Source organism: Ranitomeya variabilis, chromosome 1 (assembly GCF_051348905.1).
Source record: "Ranitomeya variabilis isolate aRanVar5 chromosome 1, aRanVar5.hap1, whole genome shotgun sequence".
NCBI lineage: Eukaryota > Metazoa > Chordata > Amphibia > Anura > Dendrobatidae > Ranitomeya > Ranitomeya variabilis.
In genome coordinates, this window is record NC_135232.1 from 886,214,735 (window position 1) to 886,239,217 (window position 24,483).

General features: G+C 42.5%; 1 protein-coding gene across 1 annotated transcript in view; it reads left to right on the plus strand.

Annotated features, from left to right (window-relative positions):
- ARHGEF38 (Rho guanine nucleotide exchange factor 38) overlaps positions 1-24,483 on the plus strand; it is a 179,542-nt gene that overhangs the window by 48,778 nt on the left and 106,281 nt on the right. The window contains exon 4 of the mRNA XM_077278239.1: positions 18,355-18,502. Coding sequence (XP_077134354.1) covers positions 18,355-18,502 — 148 coding nt within the window. The remainder of the gene's footprint in view (positions 1-18,354; positions 18,503-24,483) is intronic.

A 24,483-nucleotide genomic window follows, 5' to 3' on the forward strand; every position in this document is an offset into this window, starting at 1 on the left:
CTGACAAGCTCAGGCTCTGAGCATTTAGAGTCGGCGGGTGAGCGACTGGGACAGGTGCTCTCGCGAACCCTGCGGCCTGTATTGCACTACCATCCCGGTCGCAATCCACATTGTGATGCTGTACTCTGCTTGCAGCGCCAAATCAAACATGGATGAAGGATAGCCATAGAATGAGGGGTACATCAACAATCAGCAGACATGTACAAAGATTAGATAATATAATATGAATAGTTACTAACCAGTTTATAAAACAAAGGAAAAGACAGTGAAGCATGGTGGGGGAAACATCATGCTTTGGGGGTGCTTTTTGCAAAGGCCACAGGACTACTGCACCGTATGTTAGAGAGGTTGGATGGGGTCATGTATAGTGAGATTTTGGGAAACAACTTCCTTCCCTCAGTAAGAGCATTGAAGATGGGTCGTGGCTGGGTCTTCCAGCATGACAATGACCCAAAACACACAGCCAGAGCAACTAAGAAGTGGCTCCGTAAGAAGCATTTCAAGGTCCTGGAGTGGTCTAACCAGTCTCCAGACCTGATCCCAATAGAAAATCTTTGTAGGGAGCTGAAACACAATGTTGCCCAGCGACAGCCCAAAACCTGAAACATCTGGAGAAGATCTGTATGGAGGAGTGGGCCAAAATCCCTGCTGCAGTGTGTGCAAACTTGGTCAAGAATTACAGGAAACGTCTGACCTCTGTAATTGCAAACAAAGGTTTCTGTACCAAATATTAAGTTCTGTTTTTCTATTGTACCAAATACTTATTTCATGCAATAAAATGCAAATTAATTACTGTGTATACTCGAGTATAAGCCAACCCGAGTATAAGCCGGGGCACCAAAGTTTGCCACGGAAAACTGGGTAAGCTTATTGACTCGAGTATAAGCCGGGTATGCATTGTCCCCTAATCCCTGTCCTGCTATGTGTGGCTCCCCCTGTCTCCTAGTTGTATGCATGGCTCGGCGTCCTTCCACTTGTTTGCATGGCTCGGCGTCCTCCCCCTTGTATGCATGGCTCGGCTTCCTCCCCTGTCCTCCCCCTTGTATGCATGGCTCGGCTTCCTCCCCTGTCCTCCCCCTTGTATGCATGGCTCGGCATCCTCCCCCATACTCCCCCTTGTATGCAAGGCTCGGCGTCCTCCCCCTTGTATGCATGGCTCAGCGTCCTCCCCCGCCCTCCCCCTTGAATGCATGGCTCGGCATCCTCCCCCTCGTATGCATGGCTCGGCATCCTCCCCTGTCATACTCACCCTCCTCCTGCGGTCGCTGCACGTCCCTGCATCTCCATTGTCCAAGCGAGGCAGCTCTTCCTGTGCTGAGCGGTCACGTGGTACTGCTCATTAAGGTAATGAATATGCTCTCCACACCTATGGGAGTGACCGCTGAGCACAGGAAGAGGAGCTGCCGCACCAGGACAACAGAGATGCAGGGACGTGCAGCGACCGTGTGAGGAGGGTGAGTATGATGTCACAGCCGCTGGCTCCTGACGCTGCTCCACCGCTCCCCCTCCCCCGTTGTCTTTCTGGACAATGACTCGTGTACAAGCCGAGGGTAGCGTTTTTAGCACAAAAAAAAGTGCTGAAAATCTCGACTTATACACAAGTATATACGGTATGTAAAAATTATACAATGTGATTTTCTGGAGGTTTTTTTTTACATTCCGTCTCTCACAGTTGAAATGTTCGTACAATAAAAATTACAGACCTCTCCACTTGCAAAATCGGCAGTGTGTCAAATACTTATTTTCCTCACTTTATATTGCATCACAAACCTCCAACAATAAAGTAAACTGTGATTAACCCTTACAACTAACACACTTGTTAAAATTAAGATAAAGTACAAAATGGAGAATTTTCATGCCTGACAGGGATCTTTTATTCATATTATTAAAAGGAGCAACATGGGGCTTCTGGAAAAAGTGCGACAGTCAGCAGCACCATAAGGAATGAATGTAGCAGTGGTTGAGCAGCTGCACTGCAGCTTGATTCAAACGGGGATAAAAGTGCCCCATTCTGGTCATCGGTGTGTATCCCAGTGGCCAGACCTCCATTGACCTCCACTTGTTTCTCTAGGAAATGTATTTTTCTTTATTATTATTATTATTATTATTATTATATTTTTCATATCAAGATCTGTATTTAAAAACAATTTGAAATCTTGCAATTTTCACACAGGCCATTATGCCTAATTCTACTTTTTGTTCTCTCAGAAAAGCCACATGGACATTAGCACCAATAGACTGAATGTGACCCTACTTAGTTGTATGCAATGAGTACACTCTGATGAGGGCACAGGTCATTGTAAAAGGGAGGTGAGCAGGGTCATCTGTGACATCTCCTCTGATTGGTGGATCCTGTGTTCTCTGCTGTATATAAAGGTGTTACCTATAATTGTAATGAAAATTGACTGTATTCCATCGAGTGTTATAAATTTGCATTTCATTCATCTCATATGTATTAATCTAATTATGATTATTGTTGAAGCAATTTGATTGCAGAATAATTCTGGAACAATGGTACTCTTATATAAGGCATTGTGCTGGAAACATTTACAGATATTCATATAGGTAATTCATTGTACAGGTAATATTCACATTCACGTATGTGCATTCCATAACTGAAGGGGTATTTCCAGTAATAGTAATGGAATGGTAGAGCACATGCTCGGCCTCCGTTCCATTCATTCTGCATAAGACTTCTGGAGACAGCTGACTACAGCATTCGGCTTTCTCAAGCAGTGCCATAGAAAATGCATGGATCAGCAATCGGACATGTGCCTATCCTGTGAATAGGTAGATAGGTGATAACTTCTTGCTATCAGAACGCCCCTTTAATAATATGGAGGTAACATTTTAGTTAATCAGAAATATTAATAGATTTGTTGGCTAATGGCAGTAACAGCAGTCATGAATACCGCGTTTGTGTACCATAATGTGACATAAAAGCATTTGAAGCTGAAAGCTAAACAAGTCGCCTAAAGTTTATCACAAGGAACATCTACTTAAAACGTAATCACAGAGACAAATATTTTTTTTGGCTCAACTTGAAAACCTCATCCTGGGACAGAGTTTTCTTGTTGCTGACGTAGCACAATAGTCAGGACTATGTGACTTGTGCATTAGTGACCTCCCAGCTTAGGGGAATGGTGACACATTTCAGTATGACAGTACTGTTCTGTAAGAAGTGGCCTCAAGCCTGTGGCTCCCAAAGAGTTGGGAACTTGGGGGAACTCGTGGGAACAGCTGGAGAGGCGCAGGTTTGAGATCGATGTGACGAGAAACATATTAACTTTGTATACTAAAGGGTCTTACAAGTACAAGGGCTAGATTTCCCTTTAAAAGAGATTAGAAAGCCTTTAATATATATTCTATAGCTTGAATATCTTGATTGAAAAAGATTTTCTGGTCACCTACATTTAAAAAGTGTTGGCTGGACTAGTGATCAATGTTGAATTGTGGAGGCTTGCCTGCTGGGACCTCCACTAATGTCTGGAAAGAAGCAACTATATATAAAGTATATAGGTCACTGAGCGTAATAAGGTTGCAGTGTATGCCATGAAGTTGCGACCTTTGATGCTTGGACGCGGCCAGAAGTCCTAGACTACAGTGAAGAGACTGCAGATGTGGAGCTTCAGGGTGGAAATAAGCGTACGGGCAGTGAGTAGCAGTGAGGGATTAGTTTTTTTAGGTTTTTTTAACATCTGACTAGGGTTCATATGTAATTGAATCCAGTGAGCAACCCTCTTGCACCAATGGTTGCCTTGTGCTGACGCGTGATGACCCTCCACAAGGTCCAAAGTGATACAAACTCCGAGGCACCAGAGTATGTGGGGATAAAATGTAGCTTTAATAACATAGCTAGGGTACAAAAATGAGGTAGACAATGAAACGTTTCGGCCATTACAGGCCTTTATCAAGCCTGAAATACAGGTAATAAAAATTCAGCCATAACATGTGGCTGACACAACTGAGACTTTTTATGTACATCAGCCATCTAATTGTCGGACATACGGACACATTAAAATACAATAAACTCAATTACAGTTATATAAACATAGGCTGTACTGGAGGAAAAATGGAAGAATGCTTATGCCAGGATGCCAGAGAGATTCAAAGAGATATCAATTGCACTTCATATGTAAATGGACTTATATAATATATATTGCGGTAGATCTTAAATAAAACACCACAGATGTCTAATTACCAAACATTATATGACTACCAACACAGCCACCATCCAATCAGATGGCATCAACAGAAGGAAGGCGGGCACAATATGAATTACGTCCAAGGAGGTACGTCATCGTACCATGTGACAGGTGTCACATGACGATCAGTGAGTACATCACAAGGTCCTGTGACGGGAACGTCACCTGATCGGGTAGCACATACTGGCAAACCAATGTTACGCCATTGTGACAGTCAAGCGGTCACTCCCCCGCTATTGGATAAAGCATGAGGACTAAGATATACCATTTTTCAAAAGGTTGTGGGGGGAAATAAGCGGCGCACATCACAAAAGCGTTAGCGAAACATATATAGCACATCATCAGATTGCAGAAAACATGCTTATAAATGTTGCAACTTCCACACTGAGCTATATGATCAAGCTATTATGTCACAATGATCATGCAAGGCTGCACCCATGAGACCATTGTGCCAATCCAATATATCACATGGACACAGCCCTTTCAATAACGAAACGTGCAACCGCATTCTCGGTGGGGGAGTTTATCATACAATAACATATATATATAAAAAAAATACAACCAGGAATAAAATTGAACTGGAAAGTCAAAAGCAGGGGAAGAAGAGGAGGGGGGAAGAAGGATGAGAAGACAGAAGGGAACAATGTCACAAGTAACAAACCAATTCTTTGAAAAAAGGAGAAAAAAACACAATATATGAAAGTATATGTCCACCCCAAAAATGTGTAAGTCCCAAAAAAATATAAGTCCATAAAAAAGGAGAAAAATCCAAAATGGATAAAAATGATTACTTATGGGACCGGTATACTTACGTACTCCATTATTCCAATGACAATCCTAGCAGGAAGTATCCATTAAGTAAGTAACACTGCTGAAACAAAATAGAAAACTAAATAAAGGGTAGAAGATTACAATGAAAGTTCATCCCTTTAGGAGTTAACGTACCCAGTTTTTTAATCCAGAACATTTAATTATTTTTAAGTTTTAGAAATCTATCACCTCGCCATCTTAACCCCTTTACCCCTATGGGTGGTTTGCACGTTAATGACCGGGACAATTTTTACAATTCTGACCACTGTCCCTTTATGAGATTATAACTCTGGAACGCTTCAAGGGATCCTGGTGATTCTGACATTGTTTTCTAAAGACATATTGTGCTTCATGTTAGTGGTAACATTTTCTTGAAATTATTTGAGTTTATTTGTGAAAAAAAATGGAAATTTGGCGAAAATTTTGAAAATTTAGAATTTTCCAACTTTGAATTTTCATGCCCTTAAATTACAGAGATATGTCACACAAAATACTTAATAAATAACATTTCCCACATGTCTACTTTAGATCAGCACAATTTTGGAACCCAAATTTCTTTTTGTTAGGGAGTTATAAGGGTTAAAGGTTGACCAGCAATTTCTCATTTTTACAACACCATTTCTTTTTAGGGACCACATGACATTTGAAGTCACTTTGAGGGGTTTATATGATAGAAAATACCCAAGTGTGACACCATTCTAAAAACTGCACCCCTCAAGGTGCTCAAAACCACATTCAAGAAGTTTATTAACCCTTCAGGTGTTTCACAGGAATTTTTGGAATGTTTAAAAAAAATGAACATTTAACTTTTTTTCACAAAAAATTTACTTCTGATCCAATTTGTTTTATTTTACCAAGGGTAACAGGAGAAATTGGACCCAAAAAGTTGTTGTACAATTGGTCCTGAATACGCCGATACCCCATATGTGGGGGTAAACCACTGTTTGGGCGCATGGCAGAGCTCAGAAGGGAAGGAGCGCCATTTGACTTTTCAATGCAAAATTAGCTGGAATTGAGATAGGACGCCATTTTGCGTTTGGAGAGCCCCTGATGTGCCTAAACATTGAAATCCCCCACAAGTGACACCATTTTGGAAAATAGACCCTCTAAGGAACTTATCTAGATGTGTGGTGAGCACTTTGAACCCCCAAGTGCTTCACAGAAGTTTATAATGTAGAGCCGTAAAAATAAAAAATCTTATTTTTTTCACAAAAATGATTTTTCGCTCCCAATTTTTTATTTTCCCAAGGGTAACAGGAGAAATTGGACCCCAAAAGTTGATGAACAATTTGTCCTGAATACGCTGATGCCCCATATCTGGGGGTAAACCACTGTTTGGGCGCACGGCAGAGCTCGGAAGGGAAGGAGCACCGTTTTACTTTTTCAATGCAGAATTGTATGGATTGCGTTTGCAGAGCCCCTGGTGTGCCTAAACAGTGGAAACCTCCCAATTCTAACTCCAACCCTAACCCCAACACACCCCTAAGCCTAATCCCAACCCTAGCCACACCCCTAACCCCAACACACCCCTAACTCTAATCCCAACCCCAACACACCCCTAACCCAACCGTAAACGTAATCAAACCCTAACCCCAACTCTAGACCCAACCCTAACTTTAGCCCTAACCCTAACTCTAACTTTAGCCCCAACTCTAACCCTAACTTTAGCCCCAATCCTAACTTTAGCCCCAAGCCTAACCCTAACTTTAGCCCCAACCCTAACTTTAGCCCCAACCCTAACCCTAATGGGAAAATGGAAATAAATACATTTTTTTATTTTATTATTTTTACCTTACTAAGGCGGTGATAATGGAGGGTTTGATTTACTATTTTAGATGGTTTTTATAGCGGGTTTTTATGATTGGCAGCTGTCACACACTAAAAGACGCTTTTTATTGAAATAGTTTTGCCTTACCACATTCTGAGAACTATAATTTTTCCATATTTTGATCCACAGAGTCATGTGAGGTCGAGTTGACGTTCTTATTGGTATCATTTTCGGGCACATGACATTATTTGATCGCTTTTTATTCTGATTTTTGTTATGCAGAATGAACAAAAAACAGCAATTTGTGAATTTCTTTTGGGGGGCATTTATACCGTTCCGCGTTTGGTAAAATTGATAAAGCAGTTTTATTCTTCGGGTCAGTACGATTACAGCGATACCTCATTTATATCTTTTTTTATGTTTTGACACTTTTATACAATAAAAACTATTTTATAGAAAAAATAATTATTTTTGCATCGCTTTATGCTATAACTATTTTATTTTTTTGCTGATGATGCTGTATGGTGGCTCGTTTTTTGCGGGAAAAGATGACGTTTTCGGTGGTACAATGTTTATTTATGTCCCGTCTTTTTGATCTCGTGTTATTCCACTTTTTGTTCCTCGGTATGATGATAAAGCATTGTTTTTTTTTTCCTATTTTTTTTTTTATGGTGTTCACTGAAGAAGTTAACTAGTGGAACAGTTTTATAGGTCAGGTCATTATGAACGCGGTGATACTTTTTTTTTTTTTTTTTTTACATAAAAAAATGTATTGGAACAATTTTTATTTATTTATTTATTTATTTAGGATTTATTTATTTATTTTTTTTTTTTTACACATGTAAATATTTTTTTTTTTACTTTTTTACTTTGTCCCAGTGTGGGACATCATCATCATCGCTGATCTGATACTTTGCAATGCACTGTGTCAGATCAGGGATCTGTGGTAATGCAGGAGGCTTGCCGGTGGTTGCTGTGAGTAGGCGTTTGCAAGCCACCTCCCTGCAGGACCCGGAAGGAGCCCCGCGGCCATCTTGTATCCGGGGCCTGCAGGGAGGAGGACGGAGGAGATGCTCGAAGCAACGCGATCACATCTCGTTGCTCCAAGGGTCTCAGGAAAGCACGCAGGGAGCCTCCTCCCTGCGCGATGCTTCCCTATGCCACCGGAACGCTGCGATCATGTTTGATCACAGTGTTCCGGATGTGATTGTGCCAGGAGCGGTCCATGACCACTCCTGGCACATAGTGCCAGATGTCAGCTGACACCCGGCTCCCCCCGTGAGCGTGGATGATCGCGTTAGAAGTACTATCCCATTGGTGGTCTGTTGTGAATCCGCTTTTTGGGCTCCCCTGGTGGTTGCTGGTGGTACTGGTGACTTGTGTGTGCTTTGCTGTCTCAGTTCACCTGCTCCCATCAGTGTTTGGGAGTTTCCTATTTAGCCTTGCTCTCCAGTCATTTCCTTGCCGGTCATCATTGTAACCAGAGCCTTCGGTTGCATGTTCCTGCTACTAGTCTGCTGATCAGCTAAGTGGACTTTGTCCTTTTGTTTTGTATCTTTTGTCCAGTTTGCAGTTTTTGTTATTCTCTGTAGCTGGAAGCTCTTGCGGGCTGAAATTGCCACTCCTGTGTCATGAGTTGACACAGGAGTCTTAAAGTAATTTCAGGATGGTTTTTTGAAAGGGTTTTCAGTTGACCGTGAAGTCCTCTTTTGTATCCTTCTGCTATCTAGTAAGTGGACCTCTCTTTCCTAAATCTACTTTCATACTGTGTATGTCTTTTCCTCTTAACTCACCGTTATTACATGTGGGGGGCTGCTATCATCTTTTGGGGTATTTCCCTAGAGGTAAGCCAGGTCTGTTCCTTCCTCTACCAGGCGTAGTTAGTCCTCCGGCTGGCACGTGGCATCTAGGAAGTCGTAGGTATGCTCCCTGGCTACTATTAGTTGTGTGGTAGATTTAGCTCACGGTCAGCTCGAGATTCCATCACCCAGAGCTTGTCCGTTATTTTTGTGTTCTGATGTTTCCCTGCCATTGGGAATCATGACAGTGGTCATACGGGCCCATACCATTTTGATGGGTTAGTACGTCTAATGTCAGTAAGGGGATAATAGTGGTACTCCATCAATAACTTGATAATGTAATTGTGACGTCTTATGACCCGCTTCCACAAAATGTTTGGGGACTGGAAGGTTAGTCTTTTTTAATGTATTGTAGATTTATGTTGTGCTATATGGGCCTTCACCTCCTGGGTTGTCTCCCCCACATAAGTGTGACACCCCAGGAGTTCGCTTGTCACAGTGGTATTGTCTTCCTCACGGGGAGGGTGATGCCATGCTTGGAAGTGAGGGAGATCCCTTTAACAGGTAGCACGTACACACAACACTGTTCTGACTCCAGGCCAGAAGGGGGAGCGCTGATCCAGTTTGTGGATGGCTTCCCTATATACTCTGGCTGGAGGAGGAGTTAGAATAAGTCTGTCAGCGAGGAGTGAGGAGTGAAAAGCTGGGGCTGTGCAGACACGTGGTTCGGCAGCTCCTAGAAAGAGAAGAGAGGGATAGAGAAGTCTGTGAGAGACTGTGAGGGGAGAAGAGGCAAAGGAGAGGAAAGATACTGGGAGTGGAGCTGCGAGAGGGCTCACTCCAGAATCGGCGCAAGTAACCGGAAGCCAGAATTTAGAGGTTGAGGGCATAAATGTATGCCCCACAGCATTAACCGGCGGGCAGGAGATTTCAAGTCGCCTGTCCACCATTACATCCAAAGGCACAGCAGCATATAAAGCCCAGACTCGCCGCAACCAGGGACACCTGTAAAAGGGCTCGAGTTGCCTGCCATATGGATTATTGTCCTGCTAACAGGACAGAGAGAAAGTGAGGACCTTGTGTGAAGCCTTAGGCAGCAAGGGACTACATCACAACGCAGTAAGGAAGGCCTCCAACCCCACCTGACTAGGGGGATTCCGAATCGCTTCCTGGCTGGCCGGACCTCACCATCACCTGTGATCCGTACCCTGGACTGTGGCTGCATACTACCAGTAAAGGTAAAGAGACTGCAACCTTGTGTCCTCTAATTCTTTCCTGCACTTCACCATCTATAATCCTTACAGACTACACTGGGAGCCCTGGGGATAAGTTCTACCTGTGGGGAACTATACCACCTCTGCTGCAATACCATCATCCCCAGAGGACCCCTTTAAGCAGCGTCGGCCATCCCTGGCCGAATACCACAGGTGGCCTCACGAACACTACTCCCATATACTTTTCCCCTTTTATTGGATGCCCAGGGCCACGGACCGGGTCACTGCCACCGTGACACATTCCTTTAAGAACCGTCCTGTTCCAAGTACTCCACGGTCCTAGCGGGCGCTCCATGAGCACATCAGAACATATACTACGTACTCAAAATTACATGTGTAGTAATCATAAATTTTGTATTTTTTCCCAGTGTAAGAGTGTTGAAAGGTATCACCCTTAGTTATATTGTTACAATTAAAGCAGGGAAAGGCATGGAAAGTCCCATATTTTGGGGTTGACAAAAACCATTGTACTTTTTTTCTCCCGCCCTTATCAGCCGGAATCAGTGTCATGAATTGACTGGGTTGGCAATATGTCATGATTGGTGGTTCTTAAAAAATGTCAATAGAAGGATGTGTATTCTTAATGGCAATGCCAATATTTCCTCACAATATTGGAGATTTTTATTTTATGTGTACCAGACGTAGTGATATGTGGGATTCTATCCTTCTTATGTTTCATGACTGGAAGGTCAGTATGTGTAATATTTCTCCATGACTGGTCTAATACTTCACCAGAGTATCTACAATTATGGAATTTCTGGATCATGTCTTTTCTGTCTCTCTTTTTTAATCAGATCAGATACTATCCTCTCAACACATTGTAGTTGACATTTATGTAGAGAATGAATTGTTGCTTTTGGATGAAAAGTATCATAATGAAGTCATGAGTTTCTGTCTGATGATTTTACAAAGAGTTCCGAGCATAATTTGTTACCTGCAATGTACGTCATTTATTGGCCAGTTTATATATTTTTTATTGTGTTTAATACCTTTATTTTCGAAAGATTGGTCTCCTCTAGATCTAGGCTTTAACCTCCCTGGAGACCAAATCGATAAATGTTGTTTACTCTTAACTTTAAGGCCCAGAGTCTTACCATGAAACAGGATAACATCACCTGATACCTCTTCAGGAGAAGATGACAAATCAACCTCCCACTCAGTTTTCTTGAAAAAATATTTCCACCCTAAGGACCTAAAAAAACGAGTATGGTCAATTTCAATGTCAAAGGTATCTGTCCGGGTCACCGGACAAAAGAATAAACCTTTGTTGAGGCCAAATAGTTTAGCCATATCCATAGCCTTAGATGAAATATTTAGTACTAAATCTGGGAGAGTATCCTCTGTTGTGGGGATTCCTCCGAGTTTGTCATATGCAAGTTGGATGTTTATAAGTCGGGGACTGCCTGCACTTATATATATTAGTCAACTCAACAATGTCATGTCCCAAAAACATATATTAAAATAAATAGGTTAAGGGACCAACTCCCTTTAAACTAGAATTTAGGCTAGCAATGAAGGGTTATCCATACCTATCAGATACCTGTGAGTCTGCAGCAAGAAGAAGCCATGAATTTGGGAAATACTGGAGGTGCCCCTTTTTGGGTTCATTGACACACTGTTTTTGTCCTGCAGGATTTTGCTGCTGAAAAAATACAGAGTTCTTCAGTACCAGCAAAGTAAATTAGATTTCTGAAATTGAATGTCACGATCCATTTTTGCATCTTTGGCAGATTTGGCGTTTCATATTAAAACTTTTTTCCTTTCAGGCCACCCGGGGTTAATGTCAGTTTTTTCTCCCCTCAGTGGCCGCTGGTGTAATTACATTGCTGCTGAGTTGGCTGATGCAGGAGGTGACCACTCCCACCTTCCTTCAAAAGGTCATCTGATGCATCAGCTGACTGTTGGTTATACAGGTCCTTTTGGACCAACCGAGATGAAGACTGGAGGTTGCTTTGGGCAGTGGTGCTTCAGATGAATGCTGTAATTTGGTGCCTTACTCTGCTGTGCGGTGCATTTCAGCAAAGAAAAGCTAACTGTTGTTTTGTGTTTCCTTTTCCCCGTGGTGTTTATCTTACCTTACCTTGTGTTGTTTTAGTGCAGCGGTGGGACCATTGTCTTCACTTACCAATTCCATACTTAGGGTTAGGAGCAGGGAAAGTAAGGGTTTAGGTTTCCTGGTCGGCAACGGGGTGAAAGAACCCATATAGGGACGTCAGTGAGATTAGGGGACAGCCGCAGGTGAGTGCAGGAGGTGTCCATTCCCCTGATCCCTATTGTCAGGGACCACTGTTGTTATTTTGTCCCCGGTGTACCCTTGTGTGTTTTGCTGTTTGGTGACCGTCCACTCGTCGGGTCGTGTCATGCTAGGACAGTCACTTCGTGACATCGAAGCAAAAAGACAAAGTGTGAACTGTTGTGAATTCTGTTTGTGGGCTCCCCCGGTGGTGTTTTATGGTAGTGCCACTTATTTGCCTTCTTCTATCCTTGATCACCTGTTGACACCCATTAGGGGAGTTTCCTATTTAAGGCTGCTTGGCTGCTGGTCCGATGCCGGCCAACAATGTATCAGTAGCATTCTGTTGCATTCTCCTGCCTCAAGATCCTGTTCAGCTAAGTTGAATTTTGTTTCTAGTTTATGCTATTTTTGTCCAGCTATTTGCAATGTGACTCTCTGTAGCTGGAAGCTCTCGTGGACTGAAATTGCCACTCCAGTGGCATGAGTTGTCACTGGAGTTTTAAAGTAATTTCAGGATGGTGTTTTTGATTAGTGTTTTGAAGTTGACCGTGAAGTGACTCTTTCCTGTACTTCTGCTATCTAGAAAGCGGACCTCACTGTGCTAAATCTGCTGTTCATCCTACGTATGTCTTTTCCTCTTGACTCACCGTCAATATCTGTGGGGGGCTGCTATCTCCTTTTGGGGTTCATCTCTGGAGGTAAGGCAGGCCTGTATATTCCTCTGATAGGGGTAGTTAGATCTCCGGCTGGCGCGTGGTGTCTAGGGCATCGTAGGAAACACTCCCCGGCTACTTCCAGTGTCGTGTCAGGTTCAGGTCACGGTCACTTTAGTTCCCATCACCCGAGAGCTAGTCCGTTGTTATTTTGATTTCCCTGCCATTGGGAAAATCATAACAGTTTGGCCGGCCACATGTGTTAAAACTATGCACTAAAGCAGGAAAGGATATGAAAAGGTTTTTTTTTCCTTCTGTGTTTGGAAAGTGCACCTTAGTGCTTATTTGTATTCCTTGCTTAAACTGCAGTCTTCAGCCTTTTTTTTTTTCCTCTCCTCTTAATCTCTGAATGGCTTTGGTTACACCTGTTTGAATCATGGATCCACAGAGTTTGGTTGCAGGTCTGATTAACCTGGCTACAAAGGTCCAGAACTTACAAGATTTTGTTATACGTGCTCCAATGTCTGAACCTAAGATCCCTATGCCTGAATTTTTTACCGGAGACAGATCCCGTTTTTTGAATTTCAGAGAGAATTGTAAATTGTTTTTGTCTCTGAAATCTCACTTTGCTGGTGATCCTGCGCAACAGGTTAAAATTGTTATTTCTCTATTGCGGGGTGACCCACAAAGTTGGGCATTTGCATTGTCGCCAGGGGATCCTGCGTTATTAAATGTAGATGCGTTTTTTCTGGCTTTGGGGTTGCTTTATGAAGAACCTAATTTAGAGATTTTGGCTGAGAAAGCCTTGATAGCTCTTTCTCAAGGGCAAGATGAAGCTGAGATATACTGCCAAAAATTTCGTAAATGGTCGGTGCTTACTAAATGGAATGAGTGCGCTCTAGCAGCTAATTTCAGGGAAGGTCTCTCTGATGCCGTGAAGGATGTCATGGTGGGGTTCCCTGTGCCTACAGGTCTGAATGATGCCATGAAATTGGCTATCCAGATTGATCGGCGTTTACGGGAGCGCAAATCTGTGCACCATATGGCGGTATCTTCTGAGCAAAAATCTGTGCACCATATGGCGGTATCTTTTGAGCAAAAACCTGTGCACCATATGGCGGTATCTTCTGAGCAAAAACCTGTGCACCATATGGCGGTATCTTCTGAGCAAAAACCTGTGCATCATTTGGCGGTGACCTCTGAAAAGGCACCAGAGCATATGCAATGCGATAGTGTATTGTCTAGAGGCGAACGACAGAATTACAGGCGCAAAAATGGGTTGTGCTTCTATTGTGGAGATCCAGCTCATGTTATATCAGCATGCTCTAAACGCATAAAGAAGGTTGATAAAAAGGTTGATAAATCTTTTTCTATGGGTACCTTGCAGTCTAAATTTCTTTTGTCCGTGACATTGATTTGTACTTTATCATCTGTTACTGTGGATGCTTATGTGGATTCTGGCGCCGCTCTGAGTCTCATGGATTGGTCCTTTGCCAAGCATTGTGGGTTTGATTTAGAGCCTCTGGAGGTTTCTATTCCCTTAAAGGGTATTGATTCTACACCTTTGGCTAGCAATAAACCACAATATTGGACACAAGTGACTATGCATCTTTCCCCAGACCATCAGGAGATTATTCGTTTCCTTGTGTTATATAATCTACATGACGTATTAGTACTTGGATTACCATGGTTACAAATTCATAATCCAGTCTTGGACTGGAGATCAATGTCTGTGCTGAGCTGGGGATGTCAGGGGATTCATGGGGATGCACCTTTGGTTCCCATTTCTTCATCTACTCCCTCTGAGATCCCAGCATTTCTGTCAGATTTTTATGATGTCTTTCAGGAGCCTAAAACTGATTCTCTCCCCCCTCACAGAGAGTGTGACTGCGCTATTGAGTTGATTCCCGGTAGTAAATTTCCTAAGGGTCGCTTGTTTAATTTGTCTGTACCTGAACATACTGCTATGCGGGAGTATATCAGAGAATCTTTGGAAAAGGGTCATATTCGCCCCTCTTTGTCTCCACTGGGGGCAGGGTTTTTCTTTGTGGGTAAAAAGGATGGTTCATTGAGACCTTGTATCGACTATCGACTTCTGAATAAGATTACAGTTAAATACCAGTACCCGTTACCTTTACTGACTGATCTTTTTGCTCGCATAAAGGGGGCGAAGTGGTTCACTAAGATCGATCTACGTGGTGCGTATAATTTGGTGCGGATTAAGCAGGGGGATGAGTGGAAGACCGCATTTAATACGCCTGAAGGCCATTTTGAGTATTTGGTAATGCCTTTCGGTCTCGCGAATGCCCCTTCCGTTTTTCAGTCCTTTATGCACGATATTTTCCATGAATATCTGGATAAATTTATGATTGTGTATTTGGATGATATTTTGATTTTTTCGGAGGACTGGGAATCTCATGTTCAACAGGTCAGGAGAGTTTTTCAGGTTTTACGAGCTAATTCTCTATTTGTGAAGGGCTCAAAGTGTATTTTTGGGGTTCAGAGAATTTCCTTTTTGGGATATATTTTTTCCCCTTCATCTATGGAGATGGACCCTGTTAAGGTTCAGGCTATTTGTGATTGGATACAACCTACTTCTCTAAAGAGTCTTCAGAAATTCTTGGGATTTGCTAATTTCTATCGCCGATTCATAGTGGGTTTTTCTGCCATTGCTAAACCTTTGACTGATTTGACCAAGAAGGGTGCTGATGTTGCTAATTGGTCCTCTGCGGCTGTGGAGGCCTTTCGGGAGCTTAAGCGCCGCTTTTCTTCTGCTCCTGTGTTGCGCCAGCCTGATGTTTCGCTCCCGTTCCAGGTTGAAGTAGATGCTTCCGAGATCGGAGCAGGTGCAGTTTTGTCGCAGAAAGGTCCTGACTGCTCAGTGATGAGACCATGTGCGTTTTTCTCTCGAAAGTTTTCGCCCGCTGAGCGAAATTATGATGTTGGAAATCGGGAGCTCTTGGCCATGAAGTGGGCATTTGAGGAGTGGCGTCATTGGCTTGAGGGTGCTAGACACCAGGTGGTGGTCTTGACTGACCACAAAAATCTAATTTATCTTGAGTCAGCCAGGCGTCTGAATCCTAGACAGGCGCGCTGGTCGTTGTTTTTCTCTCGATTTAACTTTGTGGTTTCATATCTGCCTGGGTCTAAGAATGTGAGGGCGGATGCCCTCTCTAGGAGTTTTGAGCCTGACTCGCCTGGTGATTCCGAACCTACTGGCATCCTGAAGGATGGGGTGATATTGTCAGCTGTCTCCCCAGACCTGCGGCGCTCTTTGCAGGAGTTTCAGGTGGATAGGCCTGATCGCTGTCCGCCTGGTAGACTGTTTGTCCCTGATGACTGGACCAGTAGAGTTATTTCGGAGGTTCACTCTTCCGCGTTGGCAGGTCATCCTGGAATTTTTGGCACCAGGGATCTGGTGTCTAGGTCCTTCTGGTGGCCTTCCTTGTCTCGAGATGTACGTATTTTTGTGCAGTCTTGTGATGTTTGTGCTCGGGCTAAGCCCTGCTGTTCACGGGCCAGCGGGTTGTTGTTGCCCTTGCCTATTCCTAAGAGGCCTTGGACGCACATCTCTATGGACTTTATTTCTGACCTTCCTGTTTCTCGTAGGATGTCCGTCATCTGGGTGGTGTGTGACCGTTTTTCCAAGATGGTTCACTTGGTACCTTTGCCCAAATTGCCCTCCTCCTCTGAACTGGTCCCTCTATTTTTTCAGAATGTTGTGCGTTTGCATGGTATTCCTGAGAATATAGTGTCTGACAGGGGTACTCAGTTTGTGTCTAGATTTTGGCGGGCGTTCTGTGCCAGGATGGGCATCGACTTGTCTTTTTCGTCTGCATTCCATCCTCAGACTAATGGCCAGACTGAGCGTACTAATCAGACCTTGGAGACTTACTTGAGGTGTTTTGTGTCCGCTGATCAGGACGATTGGCTTGATTTTTTGCCATTGGCAGAGTTTGCCCTTAACAATCGGGCCAGTTCTGCCACTTTGGTTTCTCCATTTTTTTGTAATTCAGGGTTTCACCCTCGCTTTTCGTCCGGTCAATTGGAGTCTTCGGATTGTCCTGGAGTAGATGCTGTGGTTGATAGAATGCATCAGATTTGGGGACAGGTTGTGGACAATCTGAAGTTGTCCCAGGAGAAGACTCAACAGTTCACTAATCGTCATCGGCGTGTCGGTCCTCGTCTTTGTGTTGGGGACCTGGTTTGGTTGTCTTCTCGATTTGTTCCTATGAAGGTCTCGTCTCCTAAGTTTAAGCCTCGGTTTATCGGCCCTTATAGGATTCTGGAGGTTCTCAATCCTGTGTCCTTTCGTTTGGACCTCCCAGCATCTTTTACTATTCATAATGTTTTTCATCGGTCATTGTTGCGGAGGTATGAGGTGCCGGTTGTTCCGTCTGCTGATCCTCCTGCTCCTGTGCTGGTTGAGGGTGAGTTGGAGTATGTGGTGGAAAAGATCTTGGACTCCCGTGTTTCCAGACGGAAACTTCAGTATCTGGTTAAGTGGAAAGGCTATGGTCAGGAGGATAATTCTTGGGTGACAGCATCTGATGTTCATGCTCCTGATTTGGTTCGTGCATTTCATAGTGCTCATCCAGATCGCCCTGGTGGTTCTGGTGAGGGTTCGGTGCCCCCTCCTTAAGGGGGGGGTACTGTTGTGAATTCTGTTTGTGGGCTCCCCCGGTGGTGTTTTATGGTAGTGCCACTTATTTGCCTTCTTCTATCCTTGATCACCTGTTGACACCCATTAGGGGAGTTTCCTATTTAAGGCTGCTTGGCTGCTGGTCCGATGCCGGCCAACAATGTATCAGTAGCATTCTGTTGCATTCTCCTGCCTCAAGATCCTGTTCAGCTAAGTTGAATTTTGTTTCTAGTTTATGCTATTTTTGTCCAGCTATTTGCAATGTGACTCTCTGTAGCTGGAAGCTCTCGTGGACTGAAATTGCCACTCCAGTGGCATGAGTTGTCACTGGAGTTTTAAAGTAATTTCAGGATGGTGTTTTTGATTAGTGTTTTGAAGTTGACCGTGAAGTGACTCTTTCCTGTACTTCTGCTATCTAGAAAGCGGACCTCACTGTGCTAAATCTGCTGTTCATCCTACGTATGTCTTTTCCTCTTGACTCACCGTCAATATCTGTGGGGGGCTGCTATCTCCTTTTGGGGTTCATCTCTGGAGGTAAGGCAGGCCTGTATATTCCTCTGATAGGGGTAGTTAGATCTCCGGCTGGCGCGTTGTGTCTAGGGCATCGTAGGAAACACTCCCCGGCTACTTCCAGTGTCGTGTCAGGTTCAGGTCACGGTCACTTTAGGTCCCATCACCCGAGAGCTAGTCCGTTGTTATTTTGATTTCCCTGCCATTGGGAAAATCATAACAGTGAACATACCTTTAGGGTCAGTTTACATGGACCAACATACTACAACCGCTGAACGGTAAACTTTGACCAATTGGCAGTTGTTTCAATGCGTTTTGTTCATTCATTGGGTGATTGACAGGTTGTTTATGCAACAAGATATAAGCTTAGCTAGCAGACAATAGTATATATACTGTAAATTTGCATAATGACAGCAGTGTGTATTGAATTCATAGAAGCACTGATTCTCGTCTGCAGGTGAATTGTTTCTGGAGATTAAATGTCCACTAGAAGAGGTGTATAAGATCTACTGCTATCACCACGATGAAGCCCACTCTCTACTGGAGTGCTACGAGAAAGACCCTGAAATGAAGGAGCATTTAAGACAGTATACAAAATCATTAAAGTAAGACTATCTTCAAATATATTTTTGCAGTTTTGTTCCTGAACATTTTAGGCTTTGGTTTTGTAGCAAAGGACAATAACTTCTAGGCTACATCAAATCCTATTAAAACTGAAAAGAGTATTATTTCTCAGAAGAGAACACCACTCTGAACAGAGATCATAGAAGTTATATTTTATTTATAAACTTGCATTTTCTATTATGTGTATTGAGTGAAATGTAATACCTGAAATATTGACATGCTATGCTATAAAGATATGCTTACCAAGAAACATTGTTTTTAGTAAAGAAACATCTCTGTAATATTGTGCTATATCGTAGCACCACGTGGTGTGAATGCAGCCCTGTAGTATTCAGCTCAGTGTTTCTTATGGAAAACAATTAATTTTATAATAAAATATAGTTACTAAAATGAAAAAAAAACTAGCGCTACCCGATGGTTTTTGCTTGCTGTGTTGATGCAATGATTCATATCGGTAATGTGGGTAATCATAGACATAATCGTTCAGGCAGATTAATAAAAACCACCGGAGAGCTGTGGCGCTACAACGATTGAGGTGAGTAATAGGTCTTTTATTATTTTTCTATTCCTCCTTGTAATAGAATTTTTTCTAACATTGAAAAATCTCTTTAAACATTTTACTATTAGAGAATCACCTGATGAGATGGACGCTCTAAATCGTAAGTATTGTTGAGCATTACAGCTCAAAAGACTATTGCAAGATAGACAGGGCATTCCAGATAGTACATTGATCACCAAGAACCAGGATACCAGGGTAAGCAGATTAGCAAGCAGACAAGTGGAGCTGGAAACACCAGAAGACTGAGAGCCAGTAGAGTAGACATACATAGGAACTGTAGATGTATGGTCAGTCCAGCACTTGCAGCAAATAAATGATTAAAGACGGAGTTGAATGTTATCAGCAGACAGATGGTCTTTGGCAGGACCGTAGGCACCATTGATGAACAGGGAAACAGAATACTTGCTTGCAGAGCATATATGTATTGCTGCAGCAGCATTTGTTGTGTGAACAGCACTAGAGGAGAGTTTCTTATGTTTCCAGCAGATGATGGATTAACTGCAAGTCTGAGTCAGGACATAAATTCAGATAGCTGAGAAACAAGCAGAAGTTTGCTTAAAGAGAACATGTCATGACAATTTTGCCTGTTAAAGTAAAGGCATGGCCATATTGGCGCTGTTATTCAGATTAAATAGTTACCTTTAGTGAAAAATCCACATCTTGGTTGTTTTTAATCAGCATTTGAAGTTTGAGTGAAATAAGTTTTAGGGGCATAGGGGAGGGACTGAAGGTAGGGTAATTGGCTCCTCAGCTCCTACCTGGACCCTCCACCTGCTTCTGGTGTCTGTATCTGCCTCCTGTTTTAAAGTTCATGCCAATGCTGTCATCACCGTGGGTGGCATATGCCCAGATTGATCTCCGAACAGTCTTCAGTAAAATGGTGCTAGTGCTTGTACAGACTGACCTGCTGCCAGTATTAAGCGAAATAGCGCCAGTGGTGGCACATGCGTAGATTGAGTACTCGGCTCAATAATGAGCCAAGATCTCAATCTGGGTATGAGCCGCCACTGGCACCATTCTACTGAAGACCGCCAGGAGATCAGTCTGCACAAGCACTGCCAGCAGCAAGGACCACTGCCGATGCAAATGTTAAAACAAGTGGAAGATACTGACACAAGAGGTAGACGGAGGAGCCAGGCAGGAACCGAAGACCCTACCCATAGTCTCACCCCAATTCACCTACAGCTTGTTACACCAAAACTTCAGATGTTGATTAAATTACAACCAGGATGTGGAATTCTCCACTAAAGGTATCTACTTAAAGGGAACCTGTCAGTTGATACATGCGGCCTAAATCGTTGGTAGCATGTATCAAGCACTGACTGTATAATCATAGCCATGTATGTCTGTCTCTGAAACACTGCTAAGAACTGAGCCGGGGGGGGGGAGAAACCGCCGGGGACACGCCGGTATAACTAGTTCACAGTGCGGCTCGTTCCCCAGCATCTCTCTGCGGGCGTTTCAGAGACAAACATACATGGCTGTGACCGTACAGCCAGTGACTGATACATTCTGCCCACGGTTTGTATCACCTGACAGGTTCCCTTTAATCTGTATAACAGCATCATTATGGCCATGCCTTTACTTTACCATGGAAAATCATGAAGAGAGGTTCTCTTTAAAGAGACGATTGTTTCCTGAGAGAGATGGGTGATGTGGCAAACTCCCAACAACATTATAACTGAAAACAATGTTTATTGAATACTCAAATGTAAATGTCTGAGCCGGCATTCGAAGGCCCAGGGTAAGGATGTCACAGGACTTGACGGACTTCTTGAGAAACCCAGCTTGGACCACAGAAAAGGGATGCAGAAACTGAACAGAACATCCAAGTTTTTTAGGCATTTTGAGTTTTTGAGGAGAATTTGGAGAGTTTCCGTTCCAAAACCTCATAAAAAATCAAACTCCTTGTGCACATACCCTAATATTAAATACCATATGCTTCGTATAGTTTCTTATATAGGTTTATATACGGAACAAAAGGCTCAGGACGCATTGCAAACATTCGTCTTGAGTAAACATGAATCTACGAATGGCACTGATTATTTTTTCATTATTAATTTCTCTAGAGATTCAAATTTTTTCTTACAATTCTGCTGTTATTCTTAATCCCATCCTCAACAAGTGGTAGCTTAACTTGAGTCCTATGGCCTCCTACAGTATGTAAAACATGAAACTAGGCCCTTACAAGCACGTTGGTCATATATACGGGCCTTTGTAGTGTTTTAGATTATATAAAGACATAGCTCCTCCTCTATTAAAAAATAAAGACTACAAATAAAATAGATTCATCTCATAGAAAACATGGCAATAAGATTCAAAGTAATATTTCTAAATAGAAGTCATATAGTTACCAAATAACAAATATCCATACCAAAACTAATATATTAATAATAAACAACAATACAGTAGTAATGTACACCATTTCCCCTTCCATAAGGTAATAGCGTTCTTTTTTTATGCCTCGACACAGTTGGAACATCTCATACCCTGGCTCCTTAAATTAATAATCTATGACCACACCAGGGAATATAATTAAAGTCCCTCATTGTGGAGTAATAGTGTCCTTCATGCTAGCCCCCATACATTAATATAATCCCCCACTTGGCCCCAATATAGTAATAATGTACCCCAATTGACACCGTACAGTAATAATGTCTTCCAATTGGCTTCCTTCAGTAATTATGTCTTCAGCTTGCCACCATAAACTAGTAAAGTATGTTCTTTATTCTGTCCTCAATATAGTAATTATGTCACCCATCCTGGATCCTACCTGTAATAATGTTCCCCATCCTAGCCCCTATCCTGTAATAATTTTCTCATTTTGTCCTCTTTAATAATGCCATACATCCTGGCCCCTGTCCTGTAGTAATGATCCCCAATCCTGGCCCACATTTTGTAATAATGTTCCTTGTCCTGGCACTTTTCTCTAAAGCAGAAAAACAATAATACATTGATTAGTCTAATTTGTCCTTTTCCTCCTACATAGCTGGCGCATGGAACGGGGTGGCGCATGCCAGTGACATCATGCGCTGCCTGAAACTGGCAAACCTCTGTTAGGCTATTATAGCTATTGCGGTGCAGGAAGTTGGTGTCTTTCTGCGCCACAATGTATTTCAGCTGAACGTGCACCAGAAGATGCATATTCAGCTGAAAACTGCGATGGCGTCTGCAAGACCCCTTCCTCTGCAGTCATTACGCTCCTGTCGACAAAGATCTCTGTTAGGTTCTTCAAGAACATTTTAGGCGTAAACCTTGCACTTAATCGCTACAGCCAAGGTTTTCTCTTCTGCTATCAATTGTGCATTTACCAAATGTACCCCATCATAGTCATAACTGGAGATCTGTAGTCTTTTACATAGCACTGAAAAATTGCATCTGAGCAGAGGCGTAAACATTGTGTCAAAGTGGTGAGAGTGTGAAGAATTGAAGAGGTCTTGGCAGTGGTGGATTTATTCAATAGCATAGCATAACATAGCATTATTGTTTACGTTTTTGACATCCAGGTAAGAGGAGTCTGGTGTTTGTTTTTCTTTCTACTCCTTTTCCAAGGACTAATTACCTATTTCTTGTGTGTTGACTGTTGAGTACTTCTATAGATAGATACAGGTTTTCTTTACCAAGTAGCATGGGACCAACTATCTCTTGGACCCTCACTCTAATTATGATAAGTAAAAGAAGGAATTTGAATTGTATTTTCTGGATGTCCGGTAGCCAAAGTAAGGACTGTCAGATTGGGGTAGTAAAATTGAGATTTGAGGGGTGTCTATGCACCTTAGATAGATTTTGGTCGAGTGGGCAACAGCAATCTCTGCCAACTTCCCCATATGCATTGGCTAAGCCTTGATGTATTTTCACTGGATATAGTAAACCAGCCAGACAACTCTACTATCTCCTTGGAGAAAGAAAGGAATGGGCCTTGAAATACAACCAACCTCATTCTTCTCCCCTCTGAGTTAACCTCAATTCTTTCTGTACAAACTTGAGCACCAATCCCTTCCGCTGATATGAGCCTCCATTGCCTGACACCTGAATACCATTTTTGTTTTATTGCTAGTCAATAATAGTCATAGGTGGATACTTCATAATGAATCGTAATTACCATTTCAATTAAAATGTGAAAAGATTGATTCCTCCGTGTGCTTGAGGCAGGTTAAGTAATGACCCATTCTTCAAAGCCTGAAGAGCATTTTTATTTTGACAACTTACAGACGTCTTGCTCTGGTTTGATGCTTATCCCCACATAGCACATTGATCAGTGGTCTGCCCAGGTTCTTCCCAAAGCAAACAATCTGCTGGCTCCAACCACATCACAGGAACGGCCCAGCCTTTCTCACATAGTTTTATATCTTTCTCTTTTGAGAACATGAAATGCGCCTCTGTCTGACACCACAGCCCGGCTGGTATTGAAATCAAAGAATATGAACAAAAAAAAGGAAGCTAATTATGTTGAATTGCAGGCATTGAGCAAAATGTTAAATAGATGTTCAAAATGGGTATTCAGCGTAGAATGTTGCTTTTATCAGATAGTGAATGACACAGAAAAGAGGGGCTTTACCACAAGGAATATGGGAATGCTGCTCTTATTCAAAGCCTTTTAATTATTTACTCTTAAAGGCGCAGTTATCATAAAAATATTTTCCTTCATTGTTATTGACTGATGCCATAATGAGCAGACATTTTCCCTATGAGGATCTATTCACATATGCACTTAATATGCACAGGTGCATGGGGGGTTTACAGCAGTATTTAAGTCTATTCAACAGATCGGGAACCGTATAATGCCTACTGATATGATGCATTTTCAGGAAACCTTGGGATACACTCCTCCATGCCTTTTGTAAAACCTGTGCACATCTTACTAATAATAAAATTAATAATAATAATTATAAATTGCAATCCGACTCTTCATAATGGCATAATAAGAAATAACTATAAGTATAAAGTAGAATAATACTGTAAAATATCTGGTGACAAAAAATGTACTAGTCATGTCTGTGCCAGTATCGTATGTAGAGTTAATCCCATTAATAAAATGTTTCACCTAGGCAGTAAATATATAATAGCTGCGTGTTTCACAGATTTGAACTGGATACTATGCCCCAAGACCTATAGCACACATGTGTGACCACATCTCCATTTACTTCTAAAGGTCTATAGGTAGTACACATGCATGTCCCCAGCTCCCATGCGGTAGTGCCCTTGTGTAAAGTAAGTGGTAGTGCATATGTGTGGCTACAACTCCATTCACTTCTAAAGGTCTATAAGTGTCACAAAACATTAAGAGATTTGTAGCAGCTCTGGGTCTGCTGGAATGTAAATGTAGTTTTATTCCTTTGGTCCAGCAACAGTTAATGTCAGTCTCTTGCTGGCAGCTTCTTTCCGGCTGGTCAGCTGATGTTG